The sequence below is a fragment of the Oreochromis niloticus genome, linkage group LG16 (assembly GCF_001858045.2).
Source record: "Oreochromis niloticus isolate F11D_XX linkage group LG16, O_niloticus_UMD_NMBU, whole genome shotgun sequence".
Taxonomy (NCBI): domain Eukaryota; kingdom Metazoa; phylum Chordata; class Actinopteri; order Cichliformes; family Cichlidae; genus Oreochromis; species Oreochromis niloticus.
Genome location: NC_031987.2, coordinates 32,526,675 through 32,546,182, shown reverse-complemented (window position 1 = coordinate 32,546,182; position 19,508 = coordinate 32,526,675). Strand labels below are relative to the sequence as shown.

Below are 19,508 nucleotides of genomic sequence, written 5' to 3'. Positions count from 1 at the left end.
CAATAATATAAAGAAAATCCCAACAATCAGACAGTCCCAGTGAGGAAGCACTTGGCAACAGCTGGAAGAAAAACTCCCTTTAAACATGAAGAGACCTCTGGGCAGGCTCAGGGAGGTGGCTGAAGGCCATTTGTTTTGCAACTTCTGGTTACAAAACAAAGTTAGAATGTATAGAAGTCCATAAAAGGATTAGCCCAATGCTCTTTATTTATTACCTCGGTAAACATTTTCCTGGTAAAGTCTCTCTGTAAAGTTTCAATGGTTTCTCTTGGGTGGAGGCGTGGGCAGATTATCTGTGCTGCCGACCAAAGGCGGGGCTGCCCTTTCCTGGGCTCCTTTCACACATTTGCGAATCACTGCCTTCATCAGTGCTGTGTATGTGTGTGTCGGTTATGGTAGTGCCACTCTGCAAGATCACTGCCTTCACTATGGAAATCAGTCGGCCTCATTTAAACTGACTTTTGCAAGTTCCAATCAGTTACCCTTTTGTCTCAGTTGCTTCCTGGTTGCGTTGATTATATTCAGATTTTTTGACCCCTGTGACCATGTCAGGTAAGTATTGCAGAGGCTACTAGAGAAAAAGTTGATTGTGAAACCTGAAATATGTGAAGTCCATGCTGAGTGACCTTTGTTCCTTAGCCGTATCTTAGAAAGTGGACAAGTGAACACAGGCCTAGAGAAAGTAAAATCCATAACAGACTGGCCCATCCCAGAAACAACAATAGTTTCTTGGTTTTGCATATTTCTATCATCGAATCTTCAGAAATTAGAATTAGATTGCTTTGCATCTAATCCAACTCACCTCGTCTTCCAGGCCATTTAGACGGTCATCAGAAGCAAACAATTGTATTTCAGTCACTTCAGCTTCATCATAACGTACTGCCCAGGCTCCCACAATGTGAACCCCGCTCTATTGAACGTGTCTATGTCGTCATTTTTCAGCAGACTCCGACCCGGATGAACTGGAACCCATCCTGCCACCTTCCTACGTCATCAAGCCGTTACCTGGGAGACTGAAAATCAGATCCACCAATCTCTACAAACTGATCCTCCCAGCATTAGCTTAGCCTCCGGTTACCACCTTCAGTCCAATCATCAGTCAGAAAGATCAAACAAAGAGCTAGAGGTAGCTGTCTGTGGTGGCTTCGAACCCTTCCTCCAGGAGCACCCATTAAACATAACTTGAATATATTTGTAATACACACACACACACACACACACACACACACACACACACACACACACACACACACACTCTTACCTCCTTTGCCACAGGCCTATCACCTTTCAAGGCATTTTTAGAGCATCAGCCTCCTCTGTTTCCTTGTAATACCTTCAGGACAGCAGCATGTCCACTGATGTTGCTGCATCTGGAGACAAACCAAGCAGCACTCCTCCAAAAAGCCAACTAAAACTGATGCCTCAGCAAAAAGGAGGAACCCAGCCCCACAATATTCTCTAGGTCAGAAAGTCTGTCTGAGATATTCCCTTAAAATTCTTGTCTAAGAAGCTAGCCCCCAAGTGCTTTGGACCCTTTGAGGTGGAGAGAAGTATCGATCCATCTGCTGTATGTCTGAAGATACCTGCCTCTATGAAGGGCCATCCCACCTTCATGTTTCTCAGTTGAAGCCAAAGCTGTCCAGTCCTCTTGAAGCCCAAGGCCCAGAGCTGGGCTGGTACAGGAACAGCATTCGGGTTCTGTGGTTCTCTGCAATTCAATGGCAATATTAACAGGCACTTTGAAACTTTGCATTTATACAGGAATGTAACCAGAATACGGCCAATGGGAAGCCAAGTTAAGCCCGCTGTTGCAAAGAGATGATGATGCATTTATAAATTAGACACCAGTTACATGCAAACCTTTGCCAATCTATCTGAGAGTGACTGCACTCAGTCCGAGTTGGACCATAAGGTTAAAACCCAGCAGTCACTTCAGCTACGTGCAAATGGATGTCATCCTAGTTCTACTGTAGTGTGAATGAGCTGTTATGTAGCTTGTGACATCAGGTTAAAATATCCAAGACGACAATGTTCAAATTACTGAAACACCAGTGGGTAATGTTGTGAAGTTCTAAAACTGAAGCAGAATTGTTAACTTCAGCAACAGACAAATTATCTTTAGAAAACTGTAACACTTTGTTGTTCTAGATTTATTGTTACTTTGTAGTAGAATTAAATAATACTCGACATTAATATAAATGTTTGTCAGAAATTGCACAATAAGCTTACCTGTTATATTACTTTTGTCTTAATTACAAATATCTGTGAATCTTTGGAATGAAATGTCTCATTGCTCTTGTGGCAGAAGGCTCTCCACCCTGAGTCCGCTCGTGTTGAAGGTCTAGTCCTTTCAAAAGGGAGTTCTTCATTCCCGACAGCTACAAATTTGTGAACTGGCATTAAATAAATAATACTGGCTTTAAACATAATCGTACACTCACTCTGCGTTGCAGATGAGCATAATACTTTAATGCTGTTTTAATATATGAACTGAAAAGCTAACAACTGATAAACAACAGAGAGACAAATGATAATAGCACTGTAAGGACAAACCTATTTGCTGGAAGAAAGGCCTCTCTCTGTCCCGGAGGTTGTTGTCTTGAACCATTAATTGCTGGTGCAGCATGGGACTGTGGGAGCTGTTGCTCATTTCCCTTTGTTGGAATGCCTGGTTCATTAAATTGACTGAGCAGGATGGTTTTGAGGAGAAAAAGATGATAGTTTCTCAGGGTAATAACAGGCCTCAGGATAAGCTATGTTTAAAAGGCTACCGCAATGGCTACCCAGCGCTCCCATGACCCTGGCTGCTGGGGACGGCACTGGCCAGACACAATTAGTGGTCACAGATACCTAGGTGCTTGTGTGTTTGTATGTGTGGGTGGGTGGATGCTTGCATGCTTGGATGGATGGGCGTGTATGAAAATGTGTGTGCACATATACTGTGTGTGTGTGTGTGTGTTTATTTGTAAGCCCATAAAACCCACATTCCAGATTCAGTATCAGTGTCAGTGGGTGTGTTCACCCTGTCTGTCTGTTGATGATGGCTGTGCTTACTGTCAACGTGTCCCTGAAAAACAACTGGCTAGTCTGTGGGTCAGTGGGAATCCATCTGCCACCTAAAGCTCAAACACAGGGCGATGTGTGAACAATTTAATGCATTACATTTTCTTTGCCACGTGCCTTAGTTTAAGGAGTACAAAGTCCAGAGGAAAACAGGCCTCTTTCCTTATGATTGTATACCAGTACCTCAAAGAATATTTGTCCACTGGACTAGTTTTTGGACACTGTCTGACTGTGTGTGGGTCTTTAAGTGCTTCTTCTCTGGTTCATTTCTCTCAGATTAACAAAAGAAGAACATTTCACTTTATTGCAGTGGAACAAAAGCAGATATGGAGCCAAGCGTGCGCGGTGAACTGGGGGTTGATCTAACCAATTTGGCCTCGTGGGAGATGGGAAAGCTGTGTTTGTGCATAGGTGAGTTAGTCTATTTATTTATTTTTTACAAGTTAACTTAAAACAAAGAATCAGGATTAAAAAAACAAAAACATTGGGAGTTTTGTCTCGTTGTTTGTCCACTCTGCTCGCTGAGGGTCATTTAAGAAGTTATACTTACTGCATGTTGAGTTCACTCTAAAAGGTAAAGATGAACAGAGGAAGCATGAGTTCTTACATTTTTGATTCCATTTTTTTCACAGGAACAGAGAGGTGGAGGGACAAACATATTTATACGATTATGATTAAGCAGTCAGAAAGCTGCATTGCATTCCTAACTGACACACATTAGGCAGAACCATTGCTGCAGGAAACACAGGCTGTAGTGACGGCCCTTGTTTCAAACCAAATCAAATAGTAACATTTTAGTGTATTTGGCTTGTTTATGCAATGTTTAAACTGTAGTTTCTTGTGTAAATGCTTTCCGTGCTTAACAATTTACCCTCCCAGTTGCAAATCATTTGTAGTTTAACTGATGGATGTCCTAAAATATGCACAGACTTCAGGGCTTGACTGGATTTGCATTTGTGTGGGTTTTTTTCTTGTTTTTACAAAATGTGATGTTCACTTCAGTTGCTCAGCGAACCGTGTCGAGGCTCACGAAAGCCTCTGGTTAGCTTCACTGTACCTGCTCGGGACCGACAGGCTTCCCGAGACCTCGCACACACAAACAGCCCAGCACGACCGCTTGCTCCCTCGCTCCCTCGCTCCCTCTCGCACACACAAACAGTTCTGTATGGCAGTTCTATTGGGGCTCTTCACATTGTCCAGACGGCCCAGTGTCAGGCAGTGAAATGAATGGCTGTTTATATTAGAAGGCTGGTTTAATGAATTAGACCCACAGCTCCTCTGTGTCAGCACCAGGAACACAGAGACCAGACCCTCTCCTTTCCTTACCCCTTATACACGGCAGGGGGCGGGGACACCCTGATTGCATCCTGTGGGACGGGTGACTCAGGGCGCCCGACGGCGCCCCTCTAAGGGCTCCCTGCTTATTTACAAAGGGCATCTGGCAGAAGCTGTGCATGGACCCTTCCCTTGTTCCACATCCCCCTTTTTGTTAAGCTCACCTATCACATCTCCCCCATGGTAGCTGAGATGGGCAGAGGCTTGCGTGTTTATATACACGTGTGGGAGGGTGAACCGAGTGGGGAGGATTACTAAGCAACTCGCACATGTTTGAACAAATATGTATACAACATGAGGTTTGCCACCCAGCCGTACATATATACAGGCGTCCGATGAGACCCACCTCTGTTTCTACTCACTCTGCCGAAAAAAGAGAGAAAGGTGGATGTCGTCCCACATCCTCATCAGCCCACTGAGGAGAGGAGTTTCTGACTCTGTGCCTCGGGATAGACAAGGACTAACAGATGGAGAGGAGAGGAAGTAAAGAACACAGGAGAGGAGGCAGGAGGCAAGTGAAAAGGAGAAGAGGAAAAGACTATAAGCAGGGAGCAGGATGGGAAATGGGGAGACGAGGAAAGAGGGAAAAGGGAAATGAGCAGAGAACACAAGGGCCAAGGGTGTGAGGGAAGGAAACTAGGAACAAATATGAAAAGTAAGCAAATCAGGAAAAGAAAAGAAAAGAAAAGAAAAGAAAAGAAAAGAAAAGAAAAAAAGAAAAGAAAGAAAAGAGTATGGATGAAAAATGGAAAAAGACAACTGAGGAGAGGAGGAAAAAAGTAAAGGAAACAAAAAAAGGAACAGCAGAAAATAAAAGAGTTGAGAATAAAACAAAAAATAATAACACAAGACAACGAAGGGAAACAAGTAAAAGAGGAGCATGACACCCGAGGAGATGAGAAAGCAAGAGGGGAAAAACTTTTAGAAAACAAAAGATGGGCAAAGAAAAGAGGAGAAACTCCGAGACAGGAAGGTAGGATGAGAAAGAACAAAAACAGAGAGCAGGATAGATGCAGACAGAGGAAACAAATGAAGGAAAGGAAAAGTGCAGTGAAAATTTGTAGCAAAAACACACAAGGATCAAACACAATCACAACATGGAGTCAGAGACACACATTTTATAATCAGCAAAGCTTTTTCTCCCCACACACTCAAGCCTGCACAGTAGTAACATGCTTACTGGTCATACACGTGAGCTGTGAAATGATTCCACCTCTTCTTGGCTTAAAAAAAACAGTAATCATTTTTTTGGGAGGGGGGGGTCTCATCTCCTCTCATTTTCTTTTGTGTTCACCCTCGTCTGGTCCCTCTCTCCTTCTCATCCCCGTCTTTAAATTACCCAGCATCCTGCAGAGCTGAGGAGCCTCTCAAATTGCCTTTGTCCATTTGCTTACGACAAGGCCCGGGGACCATGTGTGTGTGTGTGTGTAGGTTTGCATGTATGTGTGTGTGAAGGGAGTCTGTAGCAGCGGGGTGGTGGGTTGAGATTACTGTAATCATGGGGTGCTACCTGTTCATTAAACACACAGTGGGAACTCTGCTTACAGCGTTTAGGAACCAATTAAAGCAGAACAAGCTATTAACATTAGCAGCATTAGCTAGACGAGTGTATGCATGTGTGTGAGTGAGAAAGAGGAAGAAAAAAAAGAGTCACTACAATTCAGTATGCAAGTGTTTCAATCACTTGTAAAGGACTATGTGACTAACAGTGACTGATGAGCCCGAAAACGTGCAATCAAGAGAGAAAATAAATGAAAAGAGTAGAGGAGGAGGGATGATTCAGGAGGATAATGGGAAGTGGTAAATCCAAACTTTAGCAAGTTGTGAATGGCCGTGATTATAATACAATATCTGTGAAGATGGTGTGTGATTGCTCAGGTAGGGGAGGAGGAACTTGTCCTCCTTGAGAATGGGAGGGTATAGAGAGGTGCGACATGGACTCTGGTGAGCATAATTATCCGTATCTCCAAGCTCCTCTCCAGCTGGCACAATGGAGAGTGATTTGATAGAGACGAAATGCCTTGATGGGGCCTCGATCTTCATCTCCTCGGTTCATGAAACTCATTTCTGGGATTCATCCAATTAGAGACAGTTTCTGTCTGTGACTTTGGAACTTGAGCACAAGCAAAGGATTCATATGTAATGCTTATCAGGCTGCAGTCACTGGAGAATCGGGGATGATATTAAAAGTAACTATTTGGCTAACAAAGTTGTAACAGTGTTTACTTCTGTTGTGTACTTTGTTTGGCTTTTAGGTCGTAATGATGCTTATGGCTTTTTACATGGTTATTTTGTATTTGGTATGTCTCTTCCTCATTCAGTTTACTTCCTGTTTTATTTTAGAAGTTAGTTCCTTGTGTGGCTTTCTGTGTTTTTACTTCCTTTCTTTGTTCTTTTTCTGAACTCTTTAGTGCCCCCTGAGTACAGGGGCCTGTACTCAGCAGTGACACCGAGGCTATTTTCACCTTGATAAGTCAAACCAGGGGTTCCCAGCCTGACTTTACGTAAGCTCACATGGAAAGGGAGGGGCTGGCAGTGTCTGACCAATCACAAAGATGAACAGGCCTAATAACCACAGAGCAAGAGAGGATAAAATTGTTATGTTTAAATAATATAAAGAGGTTAAAAAAATAATAGTCTGAAAGCAACAAAGCAGCATGAAAGGTAGAGTTTAAAAAGCACTGTACGACTGTGTGTGACCTCAAAGTTCTTTGGTCAGTAAGACTGGGAAAGAAACTTAAACGTCTGTGGTCTTAATAATGTTTACTCAGAAAGGAAAGCTGGAAAAACGGAAAGTGTCATTTAACAATAAGATATGAGAGACTGCCAACTTTACAACTGTGTATTCAACTAAATTCATTATTTCAATTCAATTCTATCTTATTTATATTATGCCAAATCACAACTGTTGCCTCGAGGCTCTTTATATTGCAAGGTAAAGACCCTACAATAACACAGAGAGAACCCCAACAATCAGCTGACCCACTATGAGCAAGCAGTGTGCGACAGTGGGAAGCAAAAAACTGTCTTTTAACGGGAAGAAACCTTTAGCAGACACAAACTGAGGGAGTAACCATCTGCTGCGACGAGTTGGGGGTGAGGGAAGGGAGATGGGACTTTTAAGCTTATTTCTTACTTTCTTACTAACAGGCAACCATAGTACAAATTGATGCCCTGCCACTATGTTAGGTACACCTGTTCAACTGCGTGTTGATGCATATATCTAACCAGCCACATGGTCCAAACGGCTCGCTGAACCTCAAACCGATCAGATCAGAACAGTGAATAAACCTTATGTGATTTGAATATGTCACTGTTGTTGGTGCCAAAGGGGCTTGTCTGAGTATTTTCCCACACAGCCATCTCTGAAGTTTACAGAGAAAGTTCAGAAAAAAAGAAAATATCAGAGAGCAGCAGTTCTCTGGGCAAAAAGACCTTATAGATGATAAAGGGCTGAGAAGAGTGGTTCAGCGATGATAGGAAGTCAACAGTAACTCAAATAACCACTTATTACAACCAAAGCATGCAGACGTGCATCTCTGAACACAAAACATATCAAATCTTGAAGCAGATGAGCTACAGAAGACTACATCAACTCCTGTTAGATAACAACTTGAACTCGAGGCTACATTAGTGTGGAGAATATTTTCTTGACACATTTTGATCCCTTAGTACCATCTGAGTGCCACAGCCAGAGTGTTGTTGCCCTTTGTCCATTTATGAGTCTTCTTCCTGCTTCCTGGCGCTTTATCAATAAAATTGAATCAATAGCTCCTAAAAATAAAGTAAGAATTCTCTGTGTTAATATGATTGACCGCTCCCAATCACGCTCCTTTTCCTTATTGTTTAGCTTCTCTTTGTATTGTGTTGTGTCACGGGTCATTTGGATGCTTTTTTCATGCATTCATTACTCTGTTTTCCTCCCTGTCACCTGCTAGGGTCTGACTTTGTTTTGGTTTCGGTTTTGTGTGAACAACAACACGGCGGTGACGACCCAGAATGCATTGCAATTCCTGAGCTGACATATGTTTATGTATATATTTTTTAGAGAAACCATTTTGAAGTCTCAGGTTGGCCAGTTTGCTGGTACATTTTTTAAAATGAAAAGGAACAGTTGGTAGCATTGAGTTTAGTTAGCAAGGAACATTCAGAAGGTACCGTGATCCCCAGATGGCTGCCCCTCCCTGAGCCTGGCTGTGCTGAAAATTTCTTCCTGTTATAAGGGAGTTCTTTCTTCTCACTGTCACCAATGCTGCTTAAATGGGGATGTTTGATTGTTGGGGTTTCTCTGTATTATTGCAGGATCTTTACCTTACAAAGATAAAGTGCCTTGAAGTGACTGCTGTTGTGATCTGTCACAGCATAAATAAAATACAGTTGAAATGAACTGATAGAAATGTAATTTTTAGTTAGCAAAAATTATAGCTTAACATATACTTTTCTTATGTTTAGCACAGTAAATCAATGTGAGCACAGGAATTATCCCTAACTGTAACTGTATTGCTAATTATCCTCACAAAATAGCTATTATTCTGTCAGTGCACTGCTATTTGCACTTTCATAACTCTGACAGTCCATCCATAGACTCAAAGTGGGTCCAGAAGTCTCTTCGTCCTACATTTCAGTAAAAGCTGCAGCTGTTAAAGATTTATTAGTTCCAAGTCCAACAGGAGCAGATCAGTCAGATGCCAGAGCAATGCACACCTGCACTCAAGTATCAGTGCAAACAATGACAGTGTAACATTTTTGTACTACTAAACAAATTGCAACCAAGCAGTCCCTTAAAATGGCCAGGCCATTAATTCTGCATGACATTAAGCCATAAAACATTTTAAAGGTCTACCTAAAAATCATGCATACAGTTGCCACATACAAGGACCAAAGGTTTTACAATTTTTTACGTTTTGGCGAAGGCACTGAGTTGGTTTTGGAGCCAGCAATTTGAATAGCTCACCTGCAGTTTCTGGCTTTTGGGAGTTGTTTTCTTTAGTCGGCCCTTGAGACGATCATCAGTTTCGTGCCAAACTACAATATAAGGAGACCATCAGCCTTCATCCTCAAGAGATGATGAATAGCAGTATCTAGGCCAAAGCTATGTGTTGAGCCATGCTACGTAACATGGGCTAAAAATAAATGAATAAATGATAAAGCTGACACAGGACAAAGGTTACACAAAAAATAAACAATTAAAAAATACTCTACACTAAAAATTGAAACCAAAGCTCGTGTTTAGATCAGGCAGATTAAATTTGATCTGTGGAAAAAAAGAAAAAAACTAAAAACTAATAAATTCAAGTTGTTGTTTTTTCATCTAATTTCTCTCATCTTAACTTTTCCATCAAAGCTTTACTCTGTCATATCTCCTGGGTGCCATATTTAATACCCATCTAACAATGGACCAGATAATGTCTGAAGTATAATTGTTCACCAGGAGAGGTAGAAACATGCAGTGCCATTGTCTGTCTTCCTTTTGTAGTTAGTTAAAAGGTGGATAAATAAGATGCAATTTAGAGACTTTTAAGACATAATTTTTTTCCTCTTGCCTTAATCACTGTGAAATTACCTCTGGGTGAGGGCTGTCATTAAAATAGAAGAGGCACTTGCTTCTTGGATGCTCGAGGCAAGCATGAAGCGCTAATAGCATAGTGCCTCGATGGCACTGACGGTTTTAACGGGCTCTGTATTATCCTGCTGTGCCTATAGCCATGGCTACACCACCCGCTCGCCGAGGATGTCTTATGATGGTCTATTTGTAGATTGTGCCAGCTGTTTCCTGTGATAAATACACTGTAAAAGCTGCTTCATGATATATGCAGAGCCATGTAGTTTCATACTAAATGTATTTTTCTGAGGACCTTTACTTTGATGGCCCACTTAAACTAGTTACTGCTTTGTCACACTGTACTGGAGCTCAGTCAGTATTACCCCCTAGTACAATCGAAATCTTAATCTCTCGCTTTCCCTATGAAGTCAAAGGCAAGCTGACTCCCATCGTACGCTGTTCCCTATCAAAAGAGCCCAGCTCTGGCCCTGAGTTTATGTCCCACAGGGTGGCTTCTCGCCCCAGGCTAGAGGACCCCGAAGTGACGTGGCCAACAACCTCCAGATGTTAGCCTGCATTAGGACCTGACAGCTTGCCATGTCACTGCCTACACTACCACGCAGTTCCATCACTTCCCATCTGCTGCCCAACACCTCTCGAGGGAGAGAAAGTGGGTGGGGGTGGGGATGGGAAAAGACTGAGACTTTGCTGCCCTTCATTCTAGATTAGGAGACTAAACATCACAACACTGACAGATCGTGATGGGAGGGAGGCAGGCATCTGATTTGTCCCAGCATCCAGCCAGAGTTATGAAGAACCATCTTCAGCCCAGAAGACCAAGGAGCCCCTGCAACACATACGGGCTCAGCACCATGGAGCTGAATCCGGCTGAGGCAGGCTGACTCCAAGTTATTTAAGAAACTTCCATTTACATGGGTCGATATGAATCTGACCCCAGTACTATATGAGTCACTAGAGTTCTGTTGGATATTTGGAGATCAAGAAGCTGGAAGCATGGACACTTCTGATTACTTTTGTTTTTTGTTTGTTTTTACAATTTTTAAAATATTTATGGCCAATGATTAATGATAGAACTAATCAACAGATTAAATAAACAAATGTAATAACTGTTTGTTGTATCTCTAATATGATATATAAGTCGTAATAAACAGATCGTCTGTGAGTGTTTGTTCAGGATTCTCTGCACTGTTGCACAGTGAAATTAGAAAAGCTCAACAACATATATGCACAAAAACCAAAGATGGGGAAAAAAAACCATAATGTCAGAAAGTGGACATTAAAATAAACCACTGAACGGTAGGATAAGTTTTGCCCAATGAGAAAATAGCCTGATGTTTGGCTCCCCCTCCTGGAAACACGGAGTAACATCACGCACAGGACATGAACCTCTCAGTATCTCAGGCCTGCTACTCGCCACAGCCATGCTGGCACAGCTACACCTGCCACTGTACTAACATCTGATTTGGAAGACAAACGGTGCGTTCATTGTTTCACATCTATTTTAAAATGGCATCATACATTATATAAGTTATTGGCTCCATCCTTATAGACTTGAATACATTTCATTAACCTGGAACATTCTTTAAAAAAGGTGACCTTAGAAAAGCTCAGAAATGTATGTATTTATGTAATATAAATATTTATGATACTGCACTGTAATGTCGGGGTTTTGTCTGTTTAGTTTTTATTGTTGTAGTTGTTTTCCCTCACAAATTCATTTACATTTACTGTTTTTCCTGTTTCTTTATCTGTGTCTCTGTTTGTCCTTAAGTTAACGTCTCCTTTGGTCGTTTCCTGTTTTATTTTGTTAGTCACTTTCATGCGTCTTTTCTATCTCCGCCCCCCCCCCCCCCCCCCCCCACCACCACACACACACACACACACCAATCACCTGCCACATCCTCACTGATTTTACTAATTCAATAAAACGTTGCTGTCAGTAAGCTCTGGTGCTTTTGCTGCTCGCTGCTTTTTGCCAGCCTTAGTGAAACCTGTCTTTGCAGTGCAAGGACATCATCTGTCAGAAACTACACTTCCATCTTACAGCCATGGTGTTTGTCTGTGTGCATACCAGCAAGCAAGTATAATCCAAGGAGAAACCTCTGGAGCTGTCCTGACTTTACAGCATTAGAAAAGACTTGCATGACACCACGCCCTATGACAGTTATATGTTAGAGGTGCATATACTGTAAACATACCTACAGCAGGATGAGATCAAGTAGACACGACCAGAAGATTTGGTCAGGAAAAGAAGTCTTTATTTAGCTGGGATACATACTGTTATATTTGATTATTAGTCAGATAGAAAACACAGTAGCTTTTCAAAATAAAAGCAAGGTCCATTTAATTAATTCTATATATTTATAGCTTTAAAACACACTTCAATAAATATTTTTTCTTCTTTTGGTCTTTATTTCTCCTGTCAGCTTTACAAAAACATACAATGGACTATGAGAACAGTTGAGGGAACAGCACTGGATTAAAAGGTCAGTGGTGCAGATACAGGCCAATACACACATTGTAGATGCCACAGATATTAGCCTACGAAACCTAAAACACCTTTACACATTTCCAAGTGTTTCACATGTTTGTCCACATCACTACGGCAGGTATAAACAACTCTCCGATTATTCACATGAACGTTAAGCGCTATTTGACCACTGGTAGCATCACACAGGCTGAAGAGTACAGGGAGGGTTGGCTCTACGTTAAGACACATGGATTAACAGGTACATTGCAGTACAATTGTAGCACCCATCTTTTACATGGCTAGTCTACCACTCCCACACCTCAAACCGACATCATATGGGTGAATGGTGGCTTATTTTAACCTTGCATATTTCCCATTATTGTGTTTCAATCAGAGAGACTCAAGTAAGAACACTTTTCGTTGATATTGTTTTGTACTGAATCTTTACAGTGGAGGGGAGAGCAGAGTAAGCACGATTCATGGAGCAGCAATTGACACAATAATGGGAAATATCTGAAACAAACCAGAATTCTGCTTAAATATTGAATCACAGTGAGAGAGTAATCTTTCCGTGGATGTGTTCCCACTTTTCATAAAGGGAAATAGCTTCAAGGATCCGGGAGCAGCAGTGGGTTACCAATGGGATGCAATGCACTGAATGTAAAGCACTGTACTGAATGGTTGACTGCAGTACCTTTGGCAGAGGTAAACACTGAAGTTTTAATACTGCAAAACGTCTGACATTGGCCATCATCACACGAGGTGACGTGAAGACGAAACGTAGGAGTGCTGGATTAGCTGAACCCTGCGTTTGTGTTGGTTTGCTTTTCTTCCCAGGATAATGCCACTCTGTCTGCGAGCTGAATGACTACAGATCGTCATGACTGACCTCACCCTTGCTTGAAACAAACTACAGTGAACGACATGCTCAGCTTTATTAACTTGTGCGCAACAAAAGCATAATTTAGTTTTTTGTAATTAGCCCCTTCTAAATGTACTTCCAGCTTTCACCAGCAGGTGGCAGGATTTTACCAGCGGGTGTGTACTGTTCAGTTTTGATATTTTGTTTTTACCTACAGGCCAGTTTCATCACAAGGCCTCGCCTTTTTCCGGGCAACCATAAAGAGGAATGTTCTCTTAACAACTCCCTGGTTAAATAAAGACTGCATTGAGGTCATGCTGTTATGTTTCCACAAAACTTAAATTCAGATGATAACTCTACAACACAACAATAATAGATGTTTAAAGACTTGGAGGTTGTTTCTTTAAAATCTGCTCAAAGCTTTGGTTATTGTTTGGAACACTGAAAACTTTTTTTGAATAACACAGTACATGTTAAGTACCTTTAACAACAAAGAAAACGTTTTTGTGAGAAAACCGTGTGCTACTGAGAAGTCCCAAGATCATTTTGATTGCTGCAGTGTTGCACTGATCACATTAATCACAAAGTATGTAGTGATGTCAGTTTGGTAGCTTCTTGAGCAGAAAGGGTTTTGAGAAAGCGAACTTTCTCTGTTGTGTTGATGAAAATATTGCTCGTTTTATGTCTGCCTGCATCTGTAGAATAATATCACTGATAAAATAAACCTGAGCAGGATGTTCACTGAACTGGTTTAACCTGGAAGCTGACTTTCATACCATACAGATACCAAATGAAAGCAATAGCTGCCTGGAAGGTATAAAAGGACATTCATTTGATAATTTCTCATATGTTTTGCTGTTGCAGTTATGTTGTAGATGTAAAAGGGGTTCAATCAAGTGAGAAAAAGAAACAAAGATCTGGTTCTTTTGATTCATCCAGCAACACATGTGGGCTCAGGTGCAGATTCCTGACACGCCGCAATTTTTCTTGGCTTACATACTGCCTTTGTTCAGTGCATCAGCTCAGTGATCACGGGCTTTTTAAATAGAGCATAAAACTCATTACGTCACAGAAAAGTTTATGATCTTCATAAAAGTTCTTTTTGATATATTCGGACAAGCATTTTGTTAACTTTGGACTGCTTCTGTTTTATACCTTGTGAAGCACTTTGTGATCTTTTATCTAGAAATGTGCTATATAAATAAAATTTTACTTACTTACTTACTTAAGCAAACATTTGAAGGTGAAACAGTAAAAAAATAATAATACAGGGGCTATTTTAAAAGAAGTAAAACTTAAAATTATTATTTTCTTTTTGTTTTTGTCAGTTCCATCATAGAAAACGTAATGTCCATAACATTAGGAGCTCCCATTTTTATCGTTCTGCTGTTCTCTTTGCTCCTGAAGACTTTGCCATCATACTCACAGTTGTGAATGTCTACAAATCTGGCAATTGATTTCATGTGTTTTCCAACTTATATGATATGATATTATGATATTATATACACCATTTCATGCAAAGACAAACCAGGATTTTAAGTCTCGCGACTAATAGCGCCACAAAAAGTGTTTACTGTTTGAAAAAGAAGTTGAGAACAAACCTGGCTGAGTTGCTCAGTCATTGTATCAGGAATGACCAAAGGCAGCTTCGGAAGAAGAACCTCATGAGAACTATGGAGGTGGAAATAATCGGTTTGGGGTTGCTTCACTACCTTAGGGACTGTCGATTCCAGACGCTGATTCAGCTGTTAATTATGTGTGAGATCAGAGACTGATTGGAATGCATGCAAGGCCCTTTTGACGAGGTGATGAAAAAGAATAGAAACAATTAAAAAAGAAGGAATGAGGGTTATGGAATGAGCTAGCAGACAAAAGGGGGGCAATAAAAGTGCTTTGTGCACAGTTAGAGTAGCAAATTACCACTCCATTTATCATTTATCAATACTAACTTCAGATGCTGAAGTTTACATACTTTATGTTGAATAAAAAGCGTTAATTTTCGGCGTGGAGTCCTCTAAGATGGACAGTAACATCACCTGTGCACAAACACATCAGCAAACAGCCTAATAAGTTTTTAAACCCTGTGTTTTTAAACACCAGATGAGTTTCAAAGCTCATCTAGTGTTTACTTGTCCAAATATATTAAAACAAACAATTTCCGTGGGATGTAAATACTTTTTGATATGATGAGTTACTCCAAGGATAAGCTTAACTTAGCTGGGCACAGGTAAACTGAGCAACCTGCTTTACTGCGTCTCATTCTAGTCAGGAGGAAAGCTAGTACTGTGGTTTGTTTACCTGCAGCTCACAGACCATTAATGCAGAGGGATCCTCCCTGCAGTCCTGGAGAGCTCTAGGCAGTCAACACCTCCTATGACCCTATGAAAGCATTTACAAACTTGCCTCTTGGGGGCAGTGATCCTCCACAGAGGACCCGAAACACCAGCGACCGAGAACCAGTATGATCGGGTCAGGAATTAGGGCACCATTGTATGGTGACAAACATAAGCGCTCCAGCACAAACTCACATCTTGAAGCCTCCAGTGAGTCAGAGTGTTATTAATAGACCCAAACAGCAGGCGCTGTCACCATGTCTACTGCTCCCAGCCAATTACGAAACTCTGCAGGTGTGCCCACCGACCCGCACATGCAGCCAATATCAGACGCTTCTTCTATTCTGCAACCTTTGCTCTCTCGCCATTATTTGTTTTCTACTTTGTGAAGCCCTTTCACAGGCACGCACACACACACACACCCAAAGAAAAACATGGAAATGTTATTAGGTCAGCTTCCTCCTGTGGCTATGACTCAGTACACCAGCTCTGTCACTGCCCACCTGGAGTCTCGGGAAGAGCAGCAGGAACAAGAGGATGGAGAGAAGTAGGGGGTAAGAAGGAGGTTATTACAAAACACGGCAGACTCATTCAGAAGATACAGTAGCTTTGCACATACACGTCAGCACAGGACTAAGTTAGTAAACCCTTTGCTTCTCATTATATCATGTCTACTCTAAAAATGCCACCGGCTGTTAAGCTCCAATATTTAGCCGTGGCCCTGCTCTCCTGAAAGGGCAAAAGAAACATTCAAAATGTCTTTTAGTCTTAAGTTAGGTTAAGATGCCTCCTCCTTCAAACACGGAGGTGGGATTTAAGTTGGTCGGCACTGGATTACAATCACAAGTCAATCCAGCAGAACTAAGATGTGATTTTTATTGTATCTCAAACAAAATTAAGAAAACAGTGTTGTTTGCAAAGGTACCTATTGTGTTTTTCTCTTATTTTCTGCCATTATGGTCCCAGTGGTGGCTGCTCTTATTAAATGTGGCCAAATATAAGTGAGTAAGCGTCTGCTCTACATTCTCTGTTTCACACAGTTTTTCTACTCTTGGCTCTGTGTGACAGGCTATGAGACAGGACAGGATTTACCTAATATGGTCATTTGAGGCACACAGCTCTTTGAGCACAGAAGTCTGCAAAGGGCAGCTGGTCAAAGGAAAGTGAAACAACTTTATAAGACAAATAAGGATTATTTTTATTTACCATAAATCACGAAAGCCAGTCTACTAGAGTTCTGGAGTGGAACAGGTCCAGTTTAGGACATGTCACTCTTAGAAAGCTTGAGCTGAGAGTTTCTGGAGTCATGCTAGATTGGTCCCATGTGCTGCTGAGCCTCACTTCTATGGAGTTTGGTTAAAACCCAGCATTACCAGAGACAGATACAACAGCAGAGTTTAAGAACAAGTTTCGCTGTGTTAAAAAGAAGCACATGTTAATGCTCAGAGACACAGAAGGACACCATCACTGACACAACCATGAGCAGCCCCTGCCACACATCATACCACATGTGTTTTAGTTGATTTCTTTTATAACTGAGTTCATTCTATTGTTGAGTTGTACAGTCTTTGTGTATTACTATTATTGCTACACCAGTGTAGTAAATTTCATCCAAGCTGCAGGAAGCCGCTCTTCCTCCACAGACTCTGAGCTTTCATTACACCACATGTCAGTATAGTCAGGTGGTAACGAGATCCACACAGCAGACATGCAGTACTACATACACATCCTCTCCAATTACCGCACTAACAAACAACAAATGCCAACAGTCCCACAGGCCATTGCGTGGAGATAATAAGAACCTGTGTGTGTGCAAGCTTCTGGTGCTTTCTTTGCACAAACACACAAACCAGAAGGGGAAATGTGTGAGTGTACTCGGAGTTACAAGGGCAACTAGTAAGTGCATTAATCCTCAAACAGGCCAGATAAGGCCTACAGAGGTTAAGAGATTGCAGTCTGGAAAGAAGCGATAAATCACACAAATGGCTGGATTGATTTGACCTGCAACCTTTCCAAACTCCCAAACCTCATTAATAAACCTTCATATTTGAGATAAGATCCTTTTTCTCCATCTGAAGCTCATTTTGTTCGAAAGCTGTGAAGAAATTAGGCAGACGCTGCTATGCTTTTTAAGAAGGAGAACGAGTCAGAAAAAGGATACTTCCTCTATTCAGGTGAGAGGACAGAGGTTAGTGATCACAACACTAACAGTCAGTCATGTTAGTATATACTCTACTTGATCTGTGGTCATCCTAACTCGATTAAACCTCAGTTGTCCTTTTAAATATTAAGCAACTGCAAACATTTCTGCAGCTATGTCTAAAAGCAAAAGTACCACACATTTTTGTGACTTAAAAATACTAAAAGTCTAGGCTAACGTAATCAGCAACTCTCCACCTGTGAGGTTTTCTCAATCTGTTATTGCACCTTTCCACCATTTCCAACACACACAGGCAATTTTGCTGCCTTCCCAAGGGACAAGCCAAAGTAACAGCTCTACATTCGCTCCTTTCCAAAACTTCACCTCTGAAATGAAACACCAGTAATATGACCGTCATCGTCAGTGGCCCCAGTGTCACAAACTACTAATAAGTTGTCTCTGATTTCCTCTTTAATGAGGAAGAAACTGCTGATTTTTAAATGCTGAATTAAGCTCTCAGAAAATTAAGTTCCTGTGTGGAACGTTTTTCTTCCACCGGCAGACATTCATGAGGAGCCTCTCTGCAGGCTGGACTCACCGTAAGGCTTTAGTCTACACATTTACTGCACTGTATACAGGAGTACACTCTACCATAGAGAAAATCCTCCAGTCTAATCTGTTGCTTTACACACCCAGGTCCAGGTTTGTCTTTTCTTTTTTCTGTCTGCTATCCTCTGTAATTACTATTTTCACTCCCTTTTCATCTTTGGCAGTGTGTTGGACCCGGGGGTGGGGGGTGGGCAGGTGGGTCTCAGATGCGTCCGTTGCCGTGTGTGCTGCTTCGGCGGCCAGACAGGGGGTGGGAGGAGTAGTGCAGCTCAGCTGTGGAGAAATTGGAGGAGGAGGAATTGGAGGAAGAGGAGGAGGAGGTGAGTCCACAGGCTTCACAGGCCAGAGCCAGCTGCCTCAGGGCATCCAGAGAATCCATCTTAGCCCCACGTAACAGATCGCTCTGTCCCTGCAGCACAAAGGAAGACGCGTGAGTCTGACTCATACCTGCAAAGTCATGAAAGCAAAAGGTAGCATTTAAATGAGTTTTATAGTCTTTTGTTATTAGGGACGGGTGTATGCAGGAGGTGTTGGGGGGAATTCTCCTCGTATGTAAAAAGATGACATATTCTGCTCATTTCAGGCTCCATATGTTTATTCTTGGTCTCCCCTGTAGCAGCTCTGCGCGATCCCAGCTCCAAAAAAGATGAATCCTTATTTATCTCGTTCTTGGCGTTGGTTCGGCTCTGTCTAAAACAAGCTGCCTTATGGCTCAGCAAGAGTGAAAATAAGATAGAAGCCTCCTTGCAACAAGGAAAATGTGGAGTTTGCCCGGTGATTGCATTGCTTTTTTTAAAATTTGATGATTGAATGCACGTAGTCATGCTAAGACACGCCCTCAGCCGCACGCTCAACGTCTTGGACCGCTTCCGATTGCAAGGCGATCGCACAGGTCTCAAAGTGAGAGCCAACCTGTCTACAGTCACGGTCCAACTCAAACTGACTGCAGCCAATTCTTAAACGCAGAGAGATTGTCGACACATTTGTAATCGAGGACTGGACTCAGCTGGTTCTATTCTGGTTCTATTCCTTTATGAAAAGTGTCATTTTGCAGTTATACTGATGTCCTGCAGCAACTACATCAGGGGTGGGGAACTCCAGGCCTCGAGGGCCGGTGTCCTGCAGGTTTTAGA

At 41.9% G+C, this 19,508-nt stretch overlaps 1 protein-coding gene across 2 annotated transcripts in view; it reads right to left on the bottom strand.

Annotated features, from left to right (window-relative positions):
• Positions 1–12,202: 12,202 nt before the first annotated feature.
• Positions 12,203–19,508, bottom strand: part of plcl1 (phospholipase C like 1) — a 123,990-nt gene continuing 116,684 nt past the window's right edge. For both annotated transcript variants that reach the window (XM_005475170.3, XM_005475171.3), the window contains exon 12: positions 12,203–18,784. In XM_005475170.3, coding sequence (XP_005475227.1) covers positions 18,578–18,784 — 207 coding nt within the window. In that variant the 3' untranslated portion in view covers positions 12,203–18,577. The remainder of the gene's footprint in view (positions 18,785–19,508) is intronic.